The sequence below is a fragment of the Euprymna scolopes genome, chromosome 3, assembly GCF_053919585.1.
Source record: "Euprymna scolopes isolate OS-2025 chromosome 3, ASM5391958v1, whole genome shotgun sequence".
Lineage (NCBI taxonomy): Eukaryota > Metazoa > Mollusca > Cephalopoda > Sepiida > Sepiolidae > Euprymna > Euprymna scolopes.
This window is the reverse complement of record NC_136484.1, coordinates 28,614,101-28,634,995: the sequence shown is the minus strand read 5'-3', so window position 1 is coordinate 28,634,995 and position 20,895 is coordinate 28,614,101. Positions and strand designations below refer to the sequence as shown.

The 20,895-nt window shown below is 35.0% G+C and overlaps 1 protein-coding gene across 2 annotated transcripts in view; it reads left to right on the top strand.

Annotated features, from left to right (window-relative positions):
* Positions 1-531: 531 nt before the first annotated feature.
* Positions 532-20,895, top strand: part of LOC145254352 (phosphoribosylformylglycinamidine synthase-like) — a 99,606-nt gene continuing 79,242 nt past the window's right edge. Inside the window, exons 1-4 of one of the 2 annotated variants that reach the window (XM_080113017.1) lie at positions 532-753; positions 12,285-12,441; positions 14,480-14,609; positions 19,627-19,925. In XM_080113017.1, coding sequence (XP_079969143.1) covers positions 12,294-12,441; positions 14,480-14,609; positions 19,627-19,925 — 577 coding nt within the window. In that variant the 5' untranslated portion in view covers positions 532-753; positions 12,285-12,293. Of the gene's footprint in view, positions 754-1,096; positions 1,227-12,284; positions 12,442-14,479; positions 14,610-19,626; positions 19,926-20,895 lie in introns of those variants that run through there. The other variant, XM_080113018.1, reaches the window with a different exon arrangement.

Genomic DNA, 20,895 nt, shown 5'->3' with positions numbered 1-20,895 from the left:
CCGCAGACTTTCTCACTTTGTAAAATGGTTAGTTTATTGTCAACCACCCAAGACGCACCTACCAGGAAATGTTGATGGTGTTGCCCAGGCTCCTTCTCTTTTCGCCACTAGTGTCAATATTCATTTATGAAAAAATAAATTTGACATAAAGTGTGGCACGAGGCCGAAAAAGGGGGGAGGCTTGGGTTAATATGGACCTAACTAACATATTATTAACTTAACTAGACTCTTTCGCCATAATACCAGATTCACTCCATGAAAATCCTAACTAATACCCGAAATGATAATATATATACAGGATGTGGGGAGTTGGGGATAAAAATTCTATATATCAAATAAAATATTTACAATGAAAAATTAGTTGTTAGTAAAAGAACCCCCCAATAATAATTGTGACAGATAAGTAGTTTTGTCAGTCGAAAAAGATGTAGGTCCTGACGAAAACTAATTTTATTAAAACACCACGAAAGTGGGGCTACATCACTGACAAAACAGTCGATCCGTCACCCGAATGGAGTCAGAGGTCAGAGAGCTCCTCCCCTTTTCGCCCCTAGTGTCACAACTTCTCACCGTGAGAGAGAAATAAATACCCAACAATTTTCAATCTAATTACGTCATGGAAATGCTCGATTTTGTGCAAGGGAAATAACTCTGCTTCGCCCAGCGTTTAAATTCGTGTTGTTTTTATTTTTTAGCGACGAACATCCATCTATCCATCCTCGTATACCTGTAATAACTAAAGTGTTGGAAAAGGTACGAATTTTTATAAGCAATTTTTAGAATTAGTTTTTTAATTACAAAATGATGGACTATAAGAGTCTTATCTTCACTAACAATTAGTGAAGCTGTGTTATTTTTACGAAATTTTAAATTAAAATCAAATCTAGCGCCGAAATTAATACGTGCGCGAAACCACGTGGGTTCGTGATTTGGCCGGTATATTATTCGGAAATAACTTAGTTTTCAATTTATTTGCATGAATTGTTTATTTTTTTAATAATTCATGATGTAACTTTAAAGCTATTTAAATTGTAGTCAAGTTTTAATATTAAAAAAAAACAAAAAAACTTTCAAAACTTATATATTTTTTTTTATACAAAAAGTTGATTATACGTCATTACATAATATAATATACTACTACTAAATTAATTTACCAATAAAGAACTTTAATAACTTTTTGCAAATCATATCAGTTTTCAACTTGTCGACAGAAACGGCGAAAAACGGTAAACATCAAATGACTTTTTACTTTCAGTTTTCGTGCAACAGTTTTTGATCTTGACTAAATATTGATTTTTATCTCATTTTGGTCGTTGGAGTAAAAATGAACCCTTTAAATTATATATATATATATATATATATATATATATATATATATATATATATATATATATATTTCTGTTGGTTCAGTAGTTTGGTACTTCTATAGAATTTGAAAAATATTATTAAACATTAGTTTAGTTTTAGGTTTAGTCGGTTTTATTTCATTCAAATTATGGCAACGCAACGGTCGCAACGCACCAATAATTGATGCAACATTTACATTGTAAATATGTGTAGTTAGCCTGCATTATTAAAAAAATATTTGAATTTAACTATTTCTCTCGTCACAAATAATGTTTTTCATATTTGAATTAATTCAATTATTTGTACTTCTGCAGAAGAGGCTGCGTTATCGTCGACATATTCCGGGTAGGTTAGTAAACCGCCGGAAGGTGCCGAATAAAAACTTCGTCTTTCTTTCTTTTTTTTTTTTTTTTTTTTAACCTAAAACGATGGCCACTTCAACGCTACTCAAACAATTAAAATTAGGGATAAAAACATATTTATAGCCGAAAACAGTCATGATATAGTAATTTCGGTAAAACTATACAAACACCGTGACAGCGAATTAACCCTAACCCTAAACCTAACCCTAACCCTAATCCTAACCCTAACCCTAACGCTGTCACGGTGTTTGTATAATAATACCGTAATTTCAATGCAATTTTACGGACCGTGCTGAAATAATAACGTCATTATTTTAAAAGCCATTCTTAACATGGGAAGTTTTTAAAAAAATATTTCTGTACTTTCACTTTCACACTAATTATCAACGGCAAAATTTTACTTTAAGGCCCGTCTCACGTTCGTATAGAAAAAAAACCCATTTTTTTTTTTTCGGTGTGCTAAAAACGAATCTGTTAACCGTTTCCGCTGCACTCTGCAGAGAAAGAGTTTTCATGATATGAAAGACTGGGTATTTATTTGCTCCCCCACCGAGCAAATTAGGCACAAGGCCGATTTTTAATGTGAGGACAAGTAGTTTTCCAGATATGTAATTCTATCTTATCAGTGGTGGCCATTTCTGTACAAGCGCATATCAAAAATGCGCACGCTTATGCGTAGGAAATAGCCACCACTGATAATATAGGATTACATGGCTTAATATCTGGAAAACTACTTGTTTTGCATCTATTTTTAAATTGTCCGCCAAAGATTACTACGCTATGTGAGAAGGCATTTTTGTACGCAAGTGCACATTTAACAGCCTTCGTTTATGCTACTGCGTGCTCACGCATGGAGTCTGTCAAATGGCGGAAAATAGTCCAAGGGTTCAGAGGTTAATACCATGCAAATGGTAAATTTGCGACGGAAATATTTTGTTAAAGCATACTGAAATCTACAAAAAAATATATTTTTTTCCATACGAACGTGATGGGCCTTAAAGGAAAATAATATCATATCTACTCCCACAACCCCCAACTTTTGCGGAGATTTTTCTTTATTAGATAATTTTTGCTAAAAAATGTTTATTTTATTTTCTTTCATTTTTATTTATGTGTTTTTAAAAACTTTATTTTTCTTGATCATCAAATTTTTTACATATTGACCAGACATTTCTTCAAAAATGGTCAAAGCGAATAAAAAACTATACGCACTTGTTTACATCGGTATTCCTTATTACATACTTACGTGTCATGGCAAAATTAGTATAAATTCCAAAAATTACGAAAAATGATCCAGTAGAAGATATGCTAGATGTATTTTTAACAAAAGCTTATCCACAATTATAATCGGTTTAAAAATGGTGGAAATTTAATCAAGGGAGATAAGTCAGTTTGTCATACTGAATTTGTCACACAGCCCTTCCTCATCAAATTTGTAGAGTGAAGAAGGGGGATTGACTGGTCTTTGAATTCATGACGAAGTCGAGAGCATGGATCAAAACTCCTTTCTGTAACAAGAGAAAATAAACATCAGCAAATAATGACGACTCAGGAACAATTAAAAACATTTAAATAATAATGATTTTTATTAACCAGAAAAAGATATTTTTTTTTGTGTACTATATATATGCAAGTCACAGTCCTTGGTGAACTGTCTCCCCGTGTGGGTGAAATTAAAAAGATTGGGGTTGATTAATGGTGCGGTGAGATGTGTATTTTTTGTAAGACAAAAATTCTGGAACATCATTCAAGTGCAAAAACAGTATTGCATGATTGTAAATGTGTTGCTTCTTGTTACTGAAGGAATCCTCCAAGACTGAGGAAATTATTAACGTCAGCATAATTTTACAAAGAAAACTTTACAAATGCGAAATACTAGGGAGAAAAAGTTTGTGAGCATGGAATATCCATTGTTGCTTGCGTAGCTTCCTTAGTAAGGGATAGAGTATTTTGTCCGTTTACAGTTTTTATATAAGACTTTTATCCGTGCCGCTTTTTTGTGTAAGCAGCTTAGGTCCACCTGGTGATAATTTCGAGCAATGGTTATTCAGTCTGGCTGGAGATCATGGAATCGTTGCTGGGACATGCGGAAAGCCTGTCTGGACTGTTTTTATTTTGGCATGTTAAGCCTTTTATCTCCTGTTTTGAGAACGTTCTAACCTGTTTACTGTCCCTGCAGGATATCTCTCCTTCATTGTACAAAAGCATGCATCTATGTGGGGAAGGGGGTAAAGGATTCAAGTCAAACCTCTCATCATACCTATTGCATCCCAACAAGTAGGTGAGTGCTATTAGAATTTGGTAATTAAAAAAAAAAAATTATTCTCATGAGCAGCATATAGGAAAACACTCTTTGTAGCTCATTTTCTTGGAGTGCCTGCCTGTGGAATTCCCTACCTGCTCACTATTTCTGCTGACCATACTAAAGAACATACAGAAATTTAAATGCAATGTGAACAGTTTGCTGTCCAACTTCTTACTCAGGTCCCCATTGTTTTGGGTGAATAAAAGTAAAGACAAAAAAACAACTCCATATCAAACCAACAACTTGTTAAATACTCTGAGAGGCAAGCCAAGGAGACAGATTTTGAGGACACTAATGTATATATACGACACAATCCCATTAACACACCAGTTTCTGCCAAATCACTAAAGTTAAGCAATGATGAGCCTGGCCAGTACCAGGTAGGTGACCATTTTTGAAGGCTAGACGTTGTATGTACCGTGCAGAGTTGTAGAAATTTCAAGGTTGGTATCTGGGGGCACGTTTAACTCACCGGGAAGATGCACCCCCAAATTAAGATGGAAAGCAATGGGGAAACTACTGTCTATGCTTGTCTTTCCGAGATTCCAATGGCTCTACAATTTGGAGAGCTGTGGTCGCCAATGCTGTTAAAAGAGCAGGGCTGCTGATGTTGATGATGATGATAATGTCCAATCTATATAATTCGTAATGTTATTAATAGAACATGAAATTACAAGAACCATTGACATTTTGAAATGATTTTTTAAGATTTAGTGAATAAAAAAAAACAAAAGTTCTTTTAGGTCACCTCTGCATGAATGGTATATATTACATTGGTTTTGTGTGTCAGTAATTATCGCCAGTTTAATAAAACATTAAAACATTTATAGTTTTCTGTACATGCAACTATTATCACGTTTACACATCGGTATCATAAGATTGCTGAAGTTAAGTTCAAGGTTGCAAAGTTGATGTCGGAAGTTTTTGAAGGAGTCAAATTTAAAGAATCAATAATCTGAATATTGAAAGGCAAGAAGATTTGGATATTTTTGAGGTTTGAGAATCAGATAATGATTCTGACTTCTGACTTCTGACTCTGCAATCCTGGTTAAACTGCATTTATTTGGGAACTAGCAGGGGACCTAATATTGCCCAGGATTAAATGAAGATGAACAAATGTTTCTATTTTATTGATCCCTCGACAAAAGGAGGGTGGACCTGTAAATTCACCTTTGTCCGTTCGTCCGTCTACACTTTTATCAATAACTACGCCTTGAAATTTTCTGAAATTTTGCACAAACATTAAACATAATATGAGTAAAAAAGTAACAGAACAGATTTTCAGGAAAAACTCTGTAGAGGTGCCTTTCAGGTTAAAATGGCTAAAATTGACACTTTTGTGTTGATTAAAAAAAAATTGATGCCTTGGATTTTTATAAAACTTTCTAAAAAGTTGTAACTGATTTCTATATAATTTTGTTTGTCTATACTTCACAATAACTCTTGGGTGTGTCCCAGGGGTTCTTTTAGAGCTAATAAAAGCACTCCATTTTTGGGACTATTTTACCATATTTGTCCAAAATTTTCTGTGTATGTCTATTTAGCAGTTTTGCATGGTGCTGAACTCAAATTGAAATATGTTAAGGCCTTGGGGACTTTTGGGACTAAATGGTGGGGGGAGCAAATGATGAACTTAGTCATTTCTTTTTTTGCATGGTGCAGAACTCAAATTTACATATGTTAAGGCCTAAAACTGCAGCACCGTTTGTTCATTTTCACAAGGATTTGACGTCCCCTGTGGACTTTTGGGGCTAAATGGGGGGGGGGATGCTGAACTTAGTCATTTTTTTATGCCTTGTTCACTGTGCACTCATGGGAACCATGCATGCTTCACTTATTATTGAAACAAATCGATTAATTGCCTGCTCAAGTTGGGGACCCACCACGGTGCACTGGGTGGAAGCTTCACATGCATCCCTGCAGTGACTTATTCCACAATACATTGTAGAGAACCTAACATTCATTTTATAAAATTATTTTTATATGTAATGGCTTTTAAGTTACAATGTGGAATACAATGTTTTTCTGGCCTCTGGTTATGGTGTTTGCCTCACGTTACAGTGTTATTTATAATGTTATTTGATTCTATACATGTGTATTATATACTATACTGTATTTTGTTATTAATTTTAATGTTGTATCCCGGGGTTCTACTGTATCATGCTTCAATTCTGTTCTAAACAGAAACATTTATTTTGAATGCACCTTTGTCATATCAAAGAACCCACTCTTGATTTTATATCTCGGCCCTTTCCATTTGTACAGTAATAAAACTTTTCAAATGTTGTACTTGTGATGCTAAGCTATATAATGTATTAACCTGTTTCTTTCATTGGATTTTTTCGATTAGTGATACTTATCAATACTTATCGATACTTATCGATACTTATCGATACTTATCGATGCTTATCAATACTTATCGATAATTATCGATACTTATCGATAATTATCGATACTTATCAATACTTATTGAAAGCATTCTGATACAAAACCTGTCTAAGAACATAGCCAGGCACATAAATTACATTTGTGTGAAATTTTAAAAAGATCGTCTCAACCGTTTAGAAATGCATAAGGAATGAACTCACACACCCACACAAAGTTCGTTTTATATCATAGAAAAGAGATATAGATACTAGGTCTTGTATATAAGATCCTGACCTATTATTCTTGCAAGCTGAGAGTCGGCTTATTTATTCAGTTTTCTTTTTTTTTTTACTCTTGTTCATTCCAAACCAAGGTACATTGCCACTTGGACATAAGGGGGGAGGGCTACTATTTGTAACCATGTTTACGGGGGACTATGTAAGCAGATAAGTGAGATGTTGGTTTACATTACATTTAAACATCTGCATGTTTGTACAGTAAAAGAAGCAGAAAGCAAGGAGGGAATTCCAAAATGTAGGTCTGAAGGAACTAATTAAGTAGAAAGCTTTCCGGCATCTAGGGACCGCTATAGAGAAGGAATGGGATTTTGTTGCTCAACGGGTTTATCAGGTGTGTGGGAGAGGGGGTGTACAAGTGGAAGGAGTCCATCATCCAATGAAAATACTTGTAAAACAGGAAGAGGGATGCAACATTACGAGGATGGGTCAGGGGTTAGAGCTTGGTTCATAGTGCAGTGCCTATTCGATTAGAGATTTTTTTTTTTTACACACGGTGGTCACCACTTATCAAGGGCCGGAAGCCACTCAGGGATAAGGGTTATTGCACGTACAATACGTTAGTGTGGAGATTTATTGAAGTGTTTACTTGAGGTGGCGGTTCATTAGGAATTTGTTTACGTTGAACTTGAAGACATCCAGGTTGTAGTCAGGTGGGAAGCAGGCAGACGGAACAGAGTTCTACAGGCGTGCAGTTCTAAGAAAGAAGCTTCGTTCATGGAATCTACGTTTTGATTTAGGCACAGTCAGATCTAGCAACAATACTCCATGTATGGGTAAATGGTGGCTTTGTAGAAGCATAGGATACTGAAAGGTGTTAGTAATTTTCTAGTATGGTAAAGGGAACCCACCTTCTTTGCAGCAACCTTTGCAATGTCCTCAATGTATTTGTTCCAGTTAATGTTGCTTGTGAATGTTAAGTTGAGGAGTTTAAGCTATAACTAAAACAAACAGCCCTGGAAGTTTTGCTGTGATTTATGCCAACCAGATATACATAAATTTCAGATTTAACATATATGTCTGTGACTAAGGGTGGACTTGTAAACCCTCAGCACTTTTTTGCTGCACGAGCATACTACAAAAATATCTAACACATTAATCTTCATCTTTTGTAAGGTAAAATGTTCAAAGTTGCTGTCATAAATAATTTTCAGTCAATTTCTTTTGAATGCATGTTCAAAATAAATTGTATATTTTATAATGGGAATACTAAGATGAGTGTTAGTGGTTTTGTTAGGATGAATTTTTTAATCTGGCTCAGATTTTTACTGTATATTGGAAACCTTAAAGATACACAGTCGGATATTTTGGGATTGTCGGATAAGAAAAATTTAGCTTGATCTATACTGTGCTATGAATCATATTAAGAAGATTCAATGTATTAACTGTTTAAAATGAATCTTGTCGCAACATTCATTACTGTATATGGCTTGCCAATGATGAGATTTGCGAACATATCTGTGGGATACTTGTGTTATGTTGATTAATCAGACTATTATTCTCATCTTGGGTGTTATCAGCACAATGTTTCGGTTGCTGCAACCTGCGACCTTCTTCGGGTGTTGAAAACATGCTTCTTTTTCTCTACTAAGGAAAAGAGGGTTGGCTCTGCATTACAATTAACAACTTAATGGCGATGCTATCCCTCTGCGTAAACACCACACATTTCACGATAGGAACTGATATATACTGACAGGAAGAAGGCCGAGTTATGGGATCACCACTATTGCCAGTGTTAGCCAACATGTATATGAAGCACTTTGATCAATAAGATTAGCCCCACAAAAACCAACAATGTGGTTACGATATGAGGATGACATTTTCATACTCTGGCCCCACCAGGGGGACGTCCAAGTACTACTGAAACATTTGAACTCAATTCATCCATCAATTCAGTTCACCATGGAAAAGGAACATGACAACAAACTATCCTTCCGAGATGCAGTGATAACCCGCATGACATCCGTATACGGAAAGTCAACCTTTATAGGACAACACCTTAACTTTAACTCACACCACTCATGAGCTGTGAAGATAGGTATAGTCCAATGCCTACAGCATCGGGCGAGGACAATATATAATAACAACACTACATATAAGGAAGAGATAGCCGGTCTAAGAATGACCCTTCATCAAAACAATTACCCAGAGAGCATAGCATCAGTTCCAGAAAATCCAGATCAAACGCCAAGAGACACAACCCAAAAACCCACCATGGTCTGCAAACCTTGTTCGAAGGGCCTTTCTGAAAAAATTTAAATAATATGCAGTCGATACTATATTAGGACAGTGTTTAAGAGCAACTCCAAAAATACCTTATGCATGTAACCCCCCCCCCCTCCCGACTGAAAAACTCATGACAAAAAACTGTGTTCATGTAAATGTGGGAAACTTTACAAAGGTGGAACATGCCGCCCCCCCCTCAAAGTAAGACTAGAGGAACACTGAAAAACTGCCACTTGTGGAGAACTTGAAAAATCAGCCCTAGCTGACCATGTGTGGAAGAAAGGGAGTAACCATTCCCCAATGTGGGATGATGTCAAAATGCTGGATGCAGAAGAAAGATGGCGGATCAGAAAACGTTAAAGAGGCAGCACATATGATAGATGATAATAACATCATTAATCACCCCAATATAGAACTAAACTGCATTTGGACACCCCCAATCACAAAATCACAGAAAAAGAAAACATGACATATGCCTAGCCCAAGGGAGGTAAACTTCACAAAACAAAAAACTTTTTCCCTTGGAGTTGCCCCCCCCCTTGCATTGTGTTTTTTTTTTTTTAAAACAAAAATACACATGGGTATCGATCCTCTGTTTCGTAAAACATTTTTTCACGAATATTAACAATTAGTATAGATATTCCGAAAAATTGAGTCATAGGAAAGCCTTTAAAAAATATCTTAGTAACCCCTGAAGATTGAACTTTCTTTATGATCAACGGACCCATTCTCAAACCCATAGTTTGAATTCTTGTAATGCGGAGCCAACCCTCTTTTCCATAGTAGAGAAAAAGAAGCATGTTTTTAACACCCGAAGAAGGCTGCAGGTTGCAGCAGGATGTTAGATGATATTGCATATGACAATAAGAATTTGTTTCTGATTTGCTCTTCATGTGATTGTGTGGATTTTATTCTTGATCATAATCTTTACGGTTCTCTGCTCATTGAAGCAATGCACCTTTTTTTGTTATCAAGACTCATCTTCCACAATATTCTCTCTGCTGAATCATGCGTTTTCTTCATAATCGTGACATGGAATATGGCAACCTCAATTTCCATCACTACCAATCATCACAGTGTTGTCTCACCAGTCACATGAAACTCATTAGCTCTTATTCTTGAGTGCCCTTTAAGGCTTGATAAGCTGTGATTCCCTAGTAAAATGAATCTATATATAAAAGTGTGTGTGTGTGTGAGGACAATTCTCAACCTATATACTCAACGAATTTTTGATCTACAGACTTGAAATTTTGTATATAGGGTATTCAGATATGTGGAAAACGTTTTAATCAGTTTCCATCCAGAAAAACAGTCTGCTAAAGGATCAAAATTTAAAAATTGGTATGTACGGGGCATCAGATTTTTATCTGTTTGTTAACTGTTTCATGGATATGTGTGCATTAATTGTTCACATGACAGATTTCTCATGTTAAGAATAAATAGGTTTCAGAACACTTTTTAAAATCGTTTCAAGCTGGCCTAATGGTTATTGTACTTGACTTGCTGTCTTTAGATTTTGGTTTTGATCTTCACTCAAGTATGTTTTTTTTACTTACAAGAAATGAACTGTTTAGAAAAAAACATAATACTCGCATGCATATGGCTGAGTTTCTGTATGAATTAAAATATAATATTTATGTGTATTTTATGACCGGGTAATGCCGGGTGGCCTGCTAGTAAAAAAAAAAAAAAAAATTAATAGCACAATTTTTGTTCAAGGTTTACTCCTAGATCCTCTGAGTTTTGTGTATGGCTGCACATGTTTCTATGCAACCTTGTAAAGGACGGTCATTCACTATAAAGGTTGTATTTTGCACGTCACATAGTGCTGGGGGAAACTACCTTAGTAGAAATTAGTGTCCTCAGTGATGCTGATAGGGAAAAGATAACGAAATACCAAGGTCTTATGTACAACATGAAAAGAAACTGAAATCTTACAGACATCTCATCCTTTTTTTTTTTTTTTTTTTTTTTTTTTTACACAGTGATCACCACTTATCAAGGCCCGGAAGCCACTCAGGGATAAGGGTTATTGCAAGTACATTACGTTAGTGTGGAGATTTGATGAAGTGTTTACTTAAGGGGGCGGTTCATTAGGAATTTGTTAACATTGGACTTGAAGACATCCAAGTTGTAGTCCGGAGGGAAGCAGGCAGACGGAACAGTAAAGAACCAACTAGACTTTTGAAAAAAATAAATTTCCAAACTACCTGGCGAATATATCCAATGAAAGAAGTGCATGAAAGATACAAACAATTGCACTTAAAGAAACAGAATCTTAAAAAGATCTCTCTGATGGAATGTATAAAATAGTGGGTGAACATCTGGCATCCAGTAGTATGCCCCATCTCCAGCTAAGAAAATTGAAAAAAAAGGGAGACTAGTTGTGTACGCCATGATTTGGCCATCTCGAAAAGCTACTCCTCTACAAACTCTTGACGCATGAAATATTTTGCCTTTCTCAGTGAAAAACAAGCAAAAACTATGATCAAGATTTTAATCGATGCAATCATATAATGAGCAGATCAGAAGTAAATTCTTATTGTTCTCCCTAATGCCAGTTAACATGCCATGGATGTACTTCAACCAAAATGAGTGACAAAAATTTTTTTTTAAACAGACGAAACAGTATCTTTTAACTCTGATGAGAGCGTATATTGCCTAAACATTTAAGATTAAAATTTCAACAAAAAATGTGCAGATTTCTAACTGTTTTAATTTTCAATGATTCAAATTTTTAATAATCCTCAATTTCAAATTTCTAAACATTTTAGAGTGATTAATTAACAAATTATAATCATTTTAAGGATTTCAGTCAGTCATCTTGGATGACAGTTTAAAGATATTACCTTTCCAGTAGTCAGATTGTTATCACTTTAAGATATATTATTAACCATATCTAATAATATTAAAACTGCAGGAAAATCTCAGATACAATTAATAATTTATTTTAGGAGTAATAAACATCTTAATAAATTTGGTGGCCATCTTGAACGTCATATTTAAAAATTTGGGGACAGGGATTTCAATTTCAGTGGATTGAGGGATTACCTAATCACACCTAACAATTGTATTACATAACCGATGGTATCTTGTACATTTCACTTTGAAAGTATATTACCATCTCTATTTACTTGCCTTCCCATGAGAGCAAAGTTTGACACAAGGTTAGTTTTTGATGTGGGGGAAATTTAGCTCCCCAAAACAGGGCACTCTGGAATGGGACAAAAATCCAAGTTTATTCTTCACTGAATGGGCAGAGATAAAGCATAGTATGGGAACAGGTACTGTACTTTGCTCTTAACCAAGTTCTATTCAACACAGATTAGGATGAATTATTTCAACAACTTTCTTTTCTCATTTTTTTTTTATCGGAATCAGTGAACCACAATGGTACTTGTCCAATTCTATCGTTGCAATGCGCTAACGTCCGGCCGGCAAGAGGTTGTTCTGCAGAAGTTGAGATCATTGGTTCAACCTGGCAAAATTAAGAATCTTCAAACAGAAACATCTTTTTATATTTCTTGTCAAGATGAAGGTAAGTTGTTGCATTTTTATTTTTTTTGCGCAATTGTTCTCTGGAATGCCATAAGCCAATTGCATCCTCTTTGTGTTTTGTTTTTTCTGTATCTTCACTGAATTAAAGCATTTAAAAAAAATATTGCAAATAAATGTGTGATTATTTCCTCTCTTCTTTACGTTCTATCTGTTCTATCTCCTCTAGTAGGGATGCACTGATTAATTAGCATGTCAAACTTCTCTGTTCAGCCTTGAAAGACAATGTATACCCCCTGTAAGGTTGGTTGCGCGTGTGTAATTGTGAGGCAAGGGTTGCACAATCTCCAACCACACCTCTCTTGAATCAGCACTGTTTGAGTCTAGTGGCAAGGAGATCTGCTAGACAATACTGTGGAGAGCACATACAGCACCTGGAATTCCCAAATGGTCACCCATTTTAGTACTGACTAGGTTCAATGTTGCTTAACTTCAGTAATCTAATGGGAACCAGTGTATCAACGTGATTATATCGTAATCAGTAATTGGCTTTATTAGCCACTTTGGCAATTAATTGCTTCTATTGTTGTATGTATGTGTGGGTGTTTCACATATAATGAATTAATATCAGTCTGTGTAGCGCACAGGCAAAGAACATGCCTCTCTCCATTATGTCTTTGTCTCTTCTCATTATTCAAGTTTATCTGTCTCCGAAGGAAACCAAGCAATAATAGATTATGTATTTGATATAACTTTATTCTTGACTTTCCATTGGGAGTTGCAAGATGTAATTTTTGACATTATTCTAAAGTTGCGTTTCTCTCAGCTTCCAGAATGCAGAGACAATATCTTTTGTGTTAACTTGTCCGACTTATTTGACTTCAAACGCTAAACTAAACTCATTACATGTATTACCAATAGTGACAGGACGATTCCAATATTTTTCCTGATTCTGATGCAATTACTGATTCTGTGCTAAATTCCTGATTCCGATACAATTACTGATCCCGATTCTTTATAAATCTCTAATTTTTTTACTATAAGATTATTTATTTTCCCTGATTTTCGTAAAAACACATGTTTAATATGCAGATATTTTTCTAAACGTCAAAATGCACTTGTGGATGATGATCTATCGATTTTAGCTTTATTGGTAATTTTAAAATCAATAAATATTTATTATTTTATCATTATTACCAGCAATGGAAAATTTTACTTTAAACAAAAATCAAATAAAAAAGACAATTAAAAGAATCGTTTTGGCATCGGCAAATAGGCGCAAATTTTTCTGATACAGATTATGATATCCCAAAAAGTTCTGATTTTTCCGATTCCGATTAACCGTTCCAACACTAATTAACCAAGCTTTCTCTTTACATCATTAACTCCACATGACCAAAGACACAAATCGGATGATCTACTTTCGTTACATATTTTGTTTATGTTCTAACACTCTTTTCACCAAGTTAACATTTATTGGAACTATTTTAACATAAATAATTTTATATGTAAAGATTTATTTCGCTTTGATAACATTCTTTCTGACATTTTACAAATATTAATGACGATTGTAATAATAATTGTCCAGCTAACTTGGCGTTGCCCGGGCAATATCTAACAGTACCGATTGCCTCCATTTTGTAATCTTATTCTCATGAAGATTTACATAAGAATAAAATAATTCAATAAGTTTTCCTGGTGTTTGTTAAGATAGTTGACAAATAAATTTTTAAAAATGTTGTTTTAAGCAAAAACAATATTATGTACTTGTTATGCCGAAAATAGTAATATATCGAAAAATTACGAAAATTCATTGAGTAGAAAGTTATTTATATTTAAAAGTAACTTTTATGGAAAATGGGTAAAATTGCATTTTTCTTAGATGTTATAAAGTAGACAGTATGAGTCTATATGCAGAGGACATAACCCAGAACGAATATTTTAAATTACTTGTCCAGGGTGGCAATAGATTTTGTAAAATGACATATTAAAAAAATTAATTTGTCGACTCTATTTTTACAAGCACTGTTTTCCCATAAACAATGGTGATAATTATTTTTTTTCTTTCTGAATTTCTGCAGATTTATCCGAAAAGGACGAACAAAAATTGATATGGATCTTAAGCAAACCTTTTTGCTCCCAGGATTTATCAAAGATAACATTTTTCAAAACCATTCCAGAAAATGCGCTGAGAATTGAAATTGGACCAAGGTAAATTAACTTCACTTTTGAACATTAATTTCTCAACATAGTTTTCAAATAACGTGCTCATTTATTGCAACCTAGCCAAACAAAAATTTTTCTTTCTTTTTTTTTATGCAAGTCAAGTAATCTATAATTTTTCTCCCTTCTTTAATGCTAGTCGTTCAAACTTGAAAGTTTGGAACAATTTTTATCACATGTTTTGGTTTATCTTTATCCTATTTGGTTTAAGACCTGTTTTACATACTGCCATATGTTGGACAGCTTTCAGAAATTGACTTAAAGACTAACTTATCTCTGGTCAGGTCCTTATTTCTCCCTTTTTCTCTCCAATCTATATCAATTTCTTTTTTGTTTTCCTTGGTCAGGTTACTATTTAAACTGTTCAACTTACCTAAGTGCTCTCATCCATTATTTTAACATGACCATATCAACAGTCTCCTGTTCTGCACACATTACCTATACAGAACGATAAAATTGTCACCCTAGAAAAAACGATCTGATTCCATTTCCATTTGATGAAAACTAGTTTTCTTTTTTTGTTACAAACCATCTACTAGCTGGCCAGTTGTGTACAAAATCGAAGAGTGATAGCTTTCTATCATGTCTGAAAGTGACACAATGTTCACCGAGCAAGATTGGAGATGTGTTGCTGTATAACTCATGCTCTCTACCAATTAAAGTTATGACAACAGGACCATTGCCAGCACCTTCAAAATGCAACGCTAGATTGTTACGAATAACGAGGACGTGTCCAGGCTGATGAAACCAAAGTTTCTGGCCACGGTTATGGTATTTGGTGTGGTTTCAAGTGAGGGTCACATCATGCCTCCTCACGTCTTCGAAGTCGGCTTAAAAGTCAACACCAAAGTGTACCTGGATGTGCTGAAGAGTGTGGTGATCCCCTCTGTAATCAGGTGGCTGTTGGCAGACCCTGGGTATGGCAGCAGGACTCGGTGCCGGCCCCCAAGTTCAAAGAAACCTGGGCTTGGCTTCAGAAGGAGTGCTATGACTTTGTATCCTTCTCTCACTGCCCCCCCCCCCTCCTTTGGCTTGAAACCACTAGACTACTTCGTTTGGTCATAAGTCGCGAACATCACCAACATCATTACCTCACACAACACCAAATCTGGCCTGATTGCCGCTATCTGCTGTGTATTCACCAAGCTCCTGCCAGCGCTGGTGGAAAAGGCATACTCTCAGTTCTGGACCCATATCGAGGCAGTGAGGCTGAAGACAGCTACATTGAACAGATGTCAGCTCTACTACATAATTAAGTTACCTGAACTAATTTTTTCAATAAAAGTTTTAAAATAAAGCTGTAGTATTGTTTTCTTTAGGACGGCAACTTTATCGTTCTATCCTGTATTTATCCATATTGATCTTTTATGAGTCACCACATATCAATTCAAGGATAAGCGTTAATGAGATTGTCAGGAGAACGGTTAAAAAATGTGAGGATTGATAACAATGATTTGCGACTAACCAGAAATTAGATTATTTAAGAGTATCTTCCAAGGTCATCAGATCCAAGCCTATCTTTAAGACATGCGTTGCACATCAATTTAAACATTCTCGTAATAATTCTCTCCATGCAACACATATCCTCAATCCTTATTGGCCAGATTTCACTTCATTTCTATACATCGCACTGTACACACATGATTGATAGACTCTTCCCTTTGTCAACAACAGTAACTCTCTGCTGGTTAGTAATGGCAGAAATTCTTTAAATTTACTCAATCCATCCCTAATCACACTAGCATCTGTTCCGATGGTATCACTAAGATAACGAAACTTCTCGACAACCTAAATAAACTCTATTTTTGTAATTTTTGGATATATTACAATTTTCAGCATGACAGTTAAATATGTGATATTTTTTTTGCTTAAAACAACACATTTAAAAATTTGATCTGTGGATATATCTTAACAAGCATCCAATATTCATATGTAATTTTGCCATCTGTTTATCTTGAATACTTAATTCCCTTTGTAATGTATCTGGAAACCTAGTTTGCTCAGCCTCCTCAGTTTTGTAGACTGCTCCTCTTGCTGGCCTCTTTGCTATCAGACTAGCAATCGGAGACCCAATGGATTTTTCGCACTCCTATATATTTTTATTGTCTTCGAAATTAGTGAAATTACCCATTTTTCAATCAAATCGATTGATTGCCTGCTCTAGTTGAGGAACCATTGCGATGCATCTTGAGGAAGCTTCACATGTTTCCTTGCAGTGACTTAGTCCACAATGTAGTCTACATTGCACTGTAGAGAACCTACTGTTGATTTTATAAAATTATTTTTTATATATAATGACTCGAATTAAAGTTTAAAATGCAAAAATCAAGGATCATGCTTCAAGTGTTCTCTAAACAGAAACATTCATTCCAAACACGCCTGTCATATAAAAGAACTTACTTTTGATTTTATATGCCTGGCCTTACTGCTTGTGCAGTGATAATGACTTAAATTTAAGTTTAAAATGAAAAAATCAAGTATCATTGTGCAATTGCACTTGAAACAAAAACATTCATTTTAAACACACCCTTATATTAAAGAACCTGCTCTTGATTTTATATGTTGGGCTTTTCGGTTTGTGTGATGAGAAAACTTCTCAAATGCACTTGGCTGTTTAAGGTGTTAACTTTCGTCAAAGTCGACTGTTCCTTCTCTCATTGGATTATTTTGATTATTAATACTTATCAAAGACATTCCGATACAAAACCTAAGAACACTGCCAGGCACGTCGTACCATTGTCGAAAATTTCATAAAAATCGGCATAGCCATTTTTGAATCCATAAAGAATGAACTGACGTACACACAAACAGAGTTCTTTTTATATATTAGTAGAGATAGATATATATATATATACTTTTTCACTAGAGCAACCGAACGCTCATTTATTTGCGCCTATAAACTCGTGTTTCACATGTTCTTCATTCAATCTCCGTACCTTTTTCTCCTGTGAATAAACTTTCTCTTTACCTCATAAGATTTCTTCAACTTCGAGTCACAAATAACTGGTTGATATTGTGTAGCCATTTTTCATTTTTTTCTCTCACATCACTCGACAGCTTTCTCTTCTTTCCCGTTACGAATAAATATTCTACTTCTGTTTTTGTTGTTCAAGATTCATGCGTAATGATGTAGCTTTTCCTTTTTATTAAAAGCAATATTCGCAAGCAACATGTCTGTTTATATTGTAGCATAATTACACAATTGCAATCGATTTTCTTTGGCGCTTGCATGTTCTCACTTGTGGAGTGATTTATACATTGTGTGATAAGACTACCATTTGCATGATAAAGGCAACTTTCACTTCCAACCAAACCTTTTCATGTAATTTATAAAAAATTCCAGTCGTTAATATGAACATAGCTAACAAGATGAAATCAGTCAATCTCATTTCTATGGTACATATATGCCTATGGACTCACTCTATTGCGATTTTCATAACTCTTTCCAGACCATTCTTTTTATTGATGAAACGGAGTAAGAACACGCTTGCATGTCCCACTTGTGGAATAATATATACGTTGTTTAAGGGTTTTACAAAAAATGTACGACTAAAATTATGCCTGATCATTGTATGATTGACTGCTTCTGCTGTTTGTCATATAGAAACAATGTGTAAAGTTGCTTGAATCAGCAGGAGCCGATTGGACATTTTAGTTGTGCTGAAACTTAGTCGTACACAAAGAGCTTTACTAAAAATGTATGGCTAAATTATGTACGACTATTTGCTTCTGTTACTGATTTGATATTAAGAACACAGCTTGCATAGGAGCATTTTCTTCATATCCAACAAGGCTAGAAGGATTGATATACATGCAGACACCATGACTTCAAAATTGCAATCGCAACATCTCCCTTGTAACAATATAATCAGTTTGATCACCTCCTAATCCTTATTCATTAATTTAAAATATTTTTGGGCATAAATTTCACATGATGAGAATTTATTTTAAACAAATTTTATCATGAAAATATATGCAAATTACATAGGTTTTAACAATAATTGCTGTAATATGTTTATATCCAGAATTCTTCTTGTATTAAAAAAACAAAAATAAAGAAAAATCTATTATTTTTTTTTATTGGAATCTTTTGAGATGAGTAATTTGTATATTTATTTATTTAATAAATAACCACCTGAAGAAGGTCAGAGGAATAGTTTGGCCGAAACGTGGTGAAACAACAACTATGAAGATGAGGATAATAGTTTGCAAATCTATAATATAAAAGGGAAAGTGTGTGTTTGTGCATTTTTTTTGTATGTCCGCCAAAGGCTTTTTTCCGGGTCAGGGGATCACTCTTTCTTAGAACTTTTTATATACTCCCTAGATTATAATATCTCCTATTTACGAAAGGAGGCCGTAAGTATCTTTTATTTCAGTGGATTTTATGTTACAAAATTTGTGCTGTGATTTCATTTTCTCCATTACTACTACTACTATAGCGTGATGTTTGATGTAGAAAACCACACGTTGACGTTTGTTTAACCACCTGCTTTTTTAAATGTTTGATTTCACCCTTCCTCACTTCTCTGCCTTCGTAACGTCGTGGTAAATTGTCAGGCTATTTGCCTCAAGGCTTCGGGTTCGAGCCTACCTCCCTACCAAATTTTTTTTTTTCTTTTACACCCGGGCAACGCCGGGCATCCCCGCTAGTAAATAAATAAAAAGAAAAATCTGTATGATGTACATACCTGTGACAAACCGAAAGCAAGAAAATCATTTTTAAGTTGAAATTATTTAAATTGAGTTGTCTTTCTTTGTGTTTTTTTTTAAAAAGCTTATTTTCAAAGTGGCGGAGAAGACAGCCGCTTTTCTGTTACTAATACAACCTGATTTCTTATTTAAAAATAAGATTACTTGGTCAAATTACCTGATTTTTGGAATATGATATTTTTTATTTTATCATGGGTACGTACATCCTATAGATTTTTCTTTATTTCTGTTTTTTAATATAGGGGAATTCTAGACAAGAACCCTATAATATTATCTTTATCTCTTTTTACAGGTTAAACTTTTCCACAGCTTTCTCGACCAATTCCGTTTCTATTTGTCATGCTATTGGCCTGAAGAATATCGATCGCATAGAATCGGCTCTGATTTATTTATTGACACCTGCTGATGGCGAAAGTTTTACAGAAGACGAAGAGAACAAGATGGTGGCAGCGTTGCATGACCAGATGACTCAGTGTCGTTACATCAAACCTCTGAAAACATTTGATTTGAACACGAAATCAGAATCTGTGTTTGATGTTGATATTCTACACTCTGGTCGTTCTGCTTTGGAAAAAGCAAATACAGAGCTCGGTATGTTACATCTTTTTTTAAATTTTAAATATATTTGTATAACCCTTCTGCTGTGCTCAGTATGAGTTTTAAAGTGTATCCAGTGGTAAGGTATGACATAATCATGCTGAAATACCGATTCTCATTAGATCACCAAAGTTAAGCAACGTTGAGCCTGGTCAATACCAGATGGGTGAACATTTGGGAATACCAGGTGCTGTATGTAGGAGGATGTTGACACCTTCCTGAAAGAGCTGTAAAAACTTAACATCATCATCTCCCATCACCGGGATATAAATGCGACTGAGAACTGTTTGTGAATTTTATACTCCCATGAAACTTCCTTCTTTAGAGGATGCTGGTTCAAGTTAATTAGGGTGAGTGCCACTTTGGTTGGTTGGTTGGTCTTCAAAGGAAGCTCGCATAGCTCACTCAGTGCTAATTCACACTAGGTATTACCGGTTCGTTTTTAATAACGAGGTTTCAATCTAGGAGTTTTGAAGACTGTAGAGTTACTCTTAGTTACTCCCATAGTAACCTTGATCCAAAGTGGAAGTACCTGTTAAGGTTCTATCTATTGAGTGTTTAGGATAAATTTGGCACTTTTTGGAAAAGAAAGGAGAAACATCATATCTTGGCCACTAATTGATGTATTGTTAAAATTCCAAGTTTATCTCTTAGAGGATCTTTTACAGAATACAGTTCCCTCAAAGAAATTGGCCTGAACCTTTACCATGGCCTACAGGTGGGACCTGAATCTTAAGCATGCAGTTTTCAAAGTGTTGTTTGAGAGATGTCTGAGCACCAGTTTGATTCTGACAATCAGTAAATCCTTGGTATTGCAAGTTATATGGCTGGTGTAGTAGTTCATGGGATTGCAACCAGGCAAGTTGAGTGAGTGGGTGTGGCCGGTGGTGGAAGTTTTATGACATCCACTTATGGGTTATCCTGGAGGTGTGACAGAGCTGAGTCCTGCTGTCATAAAAATGGC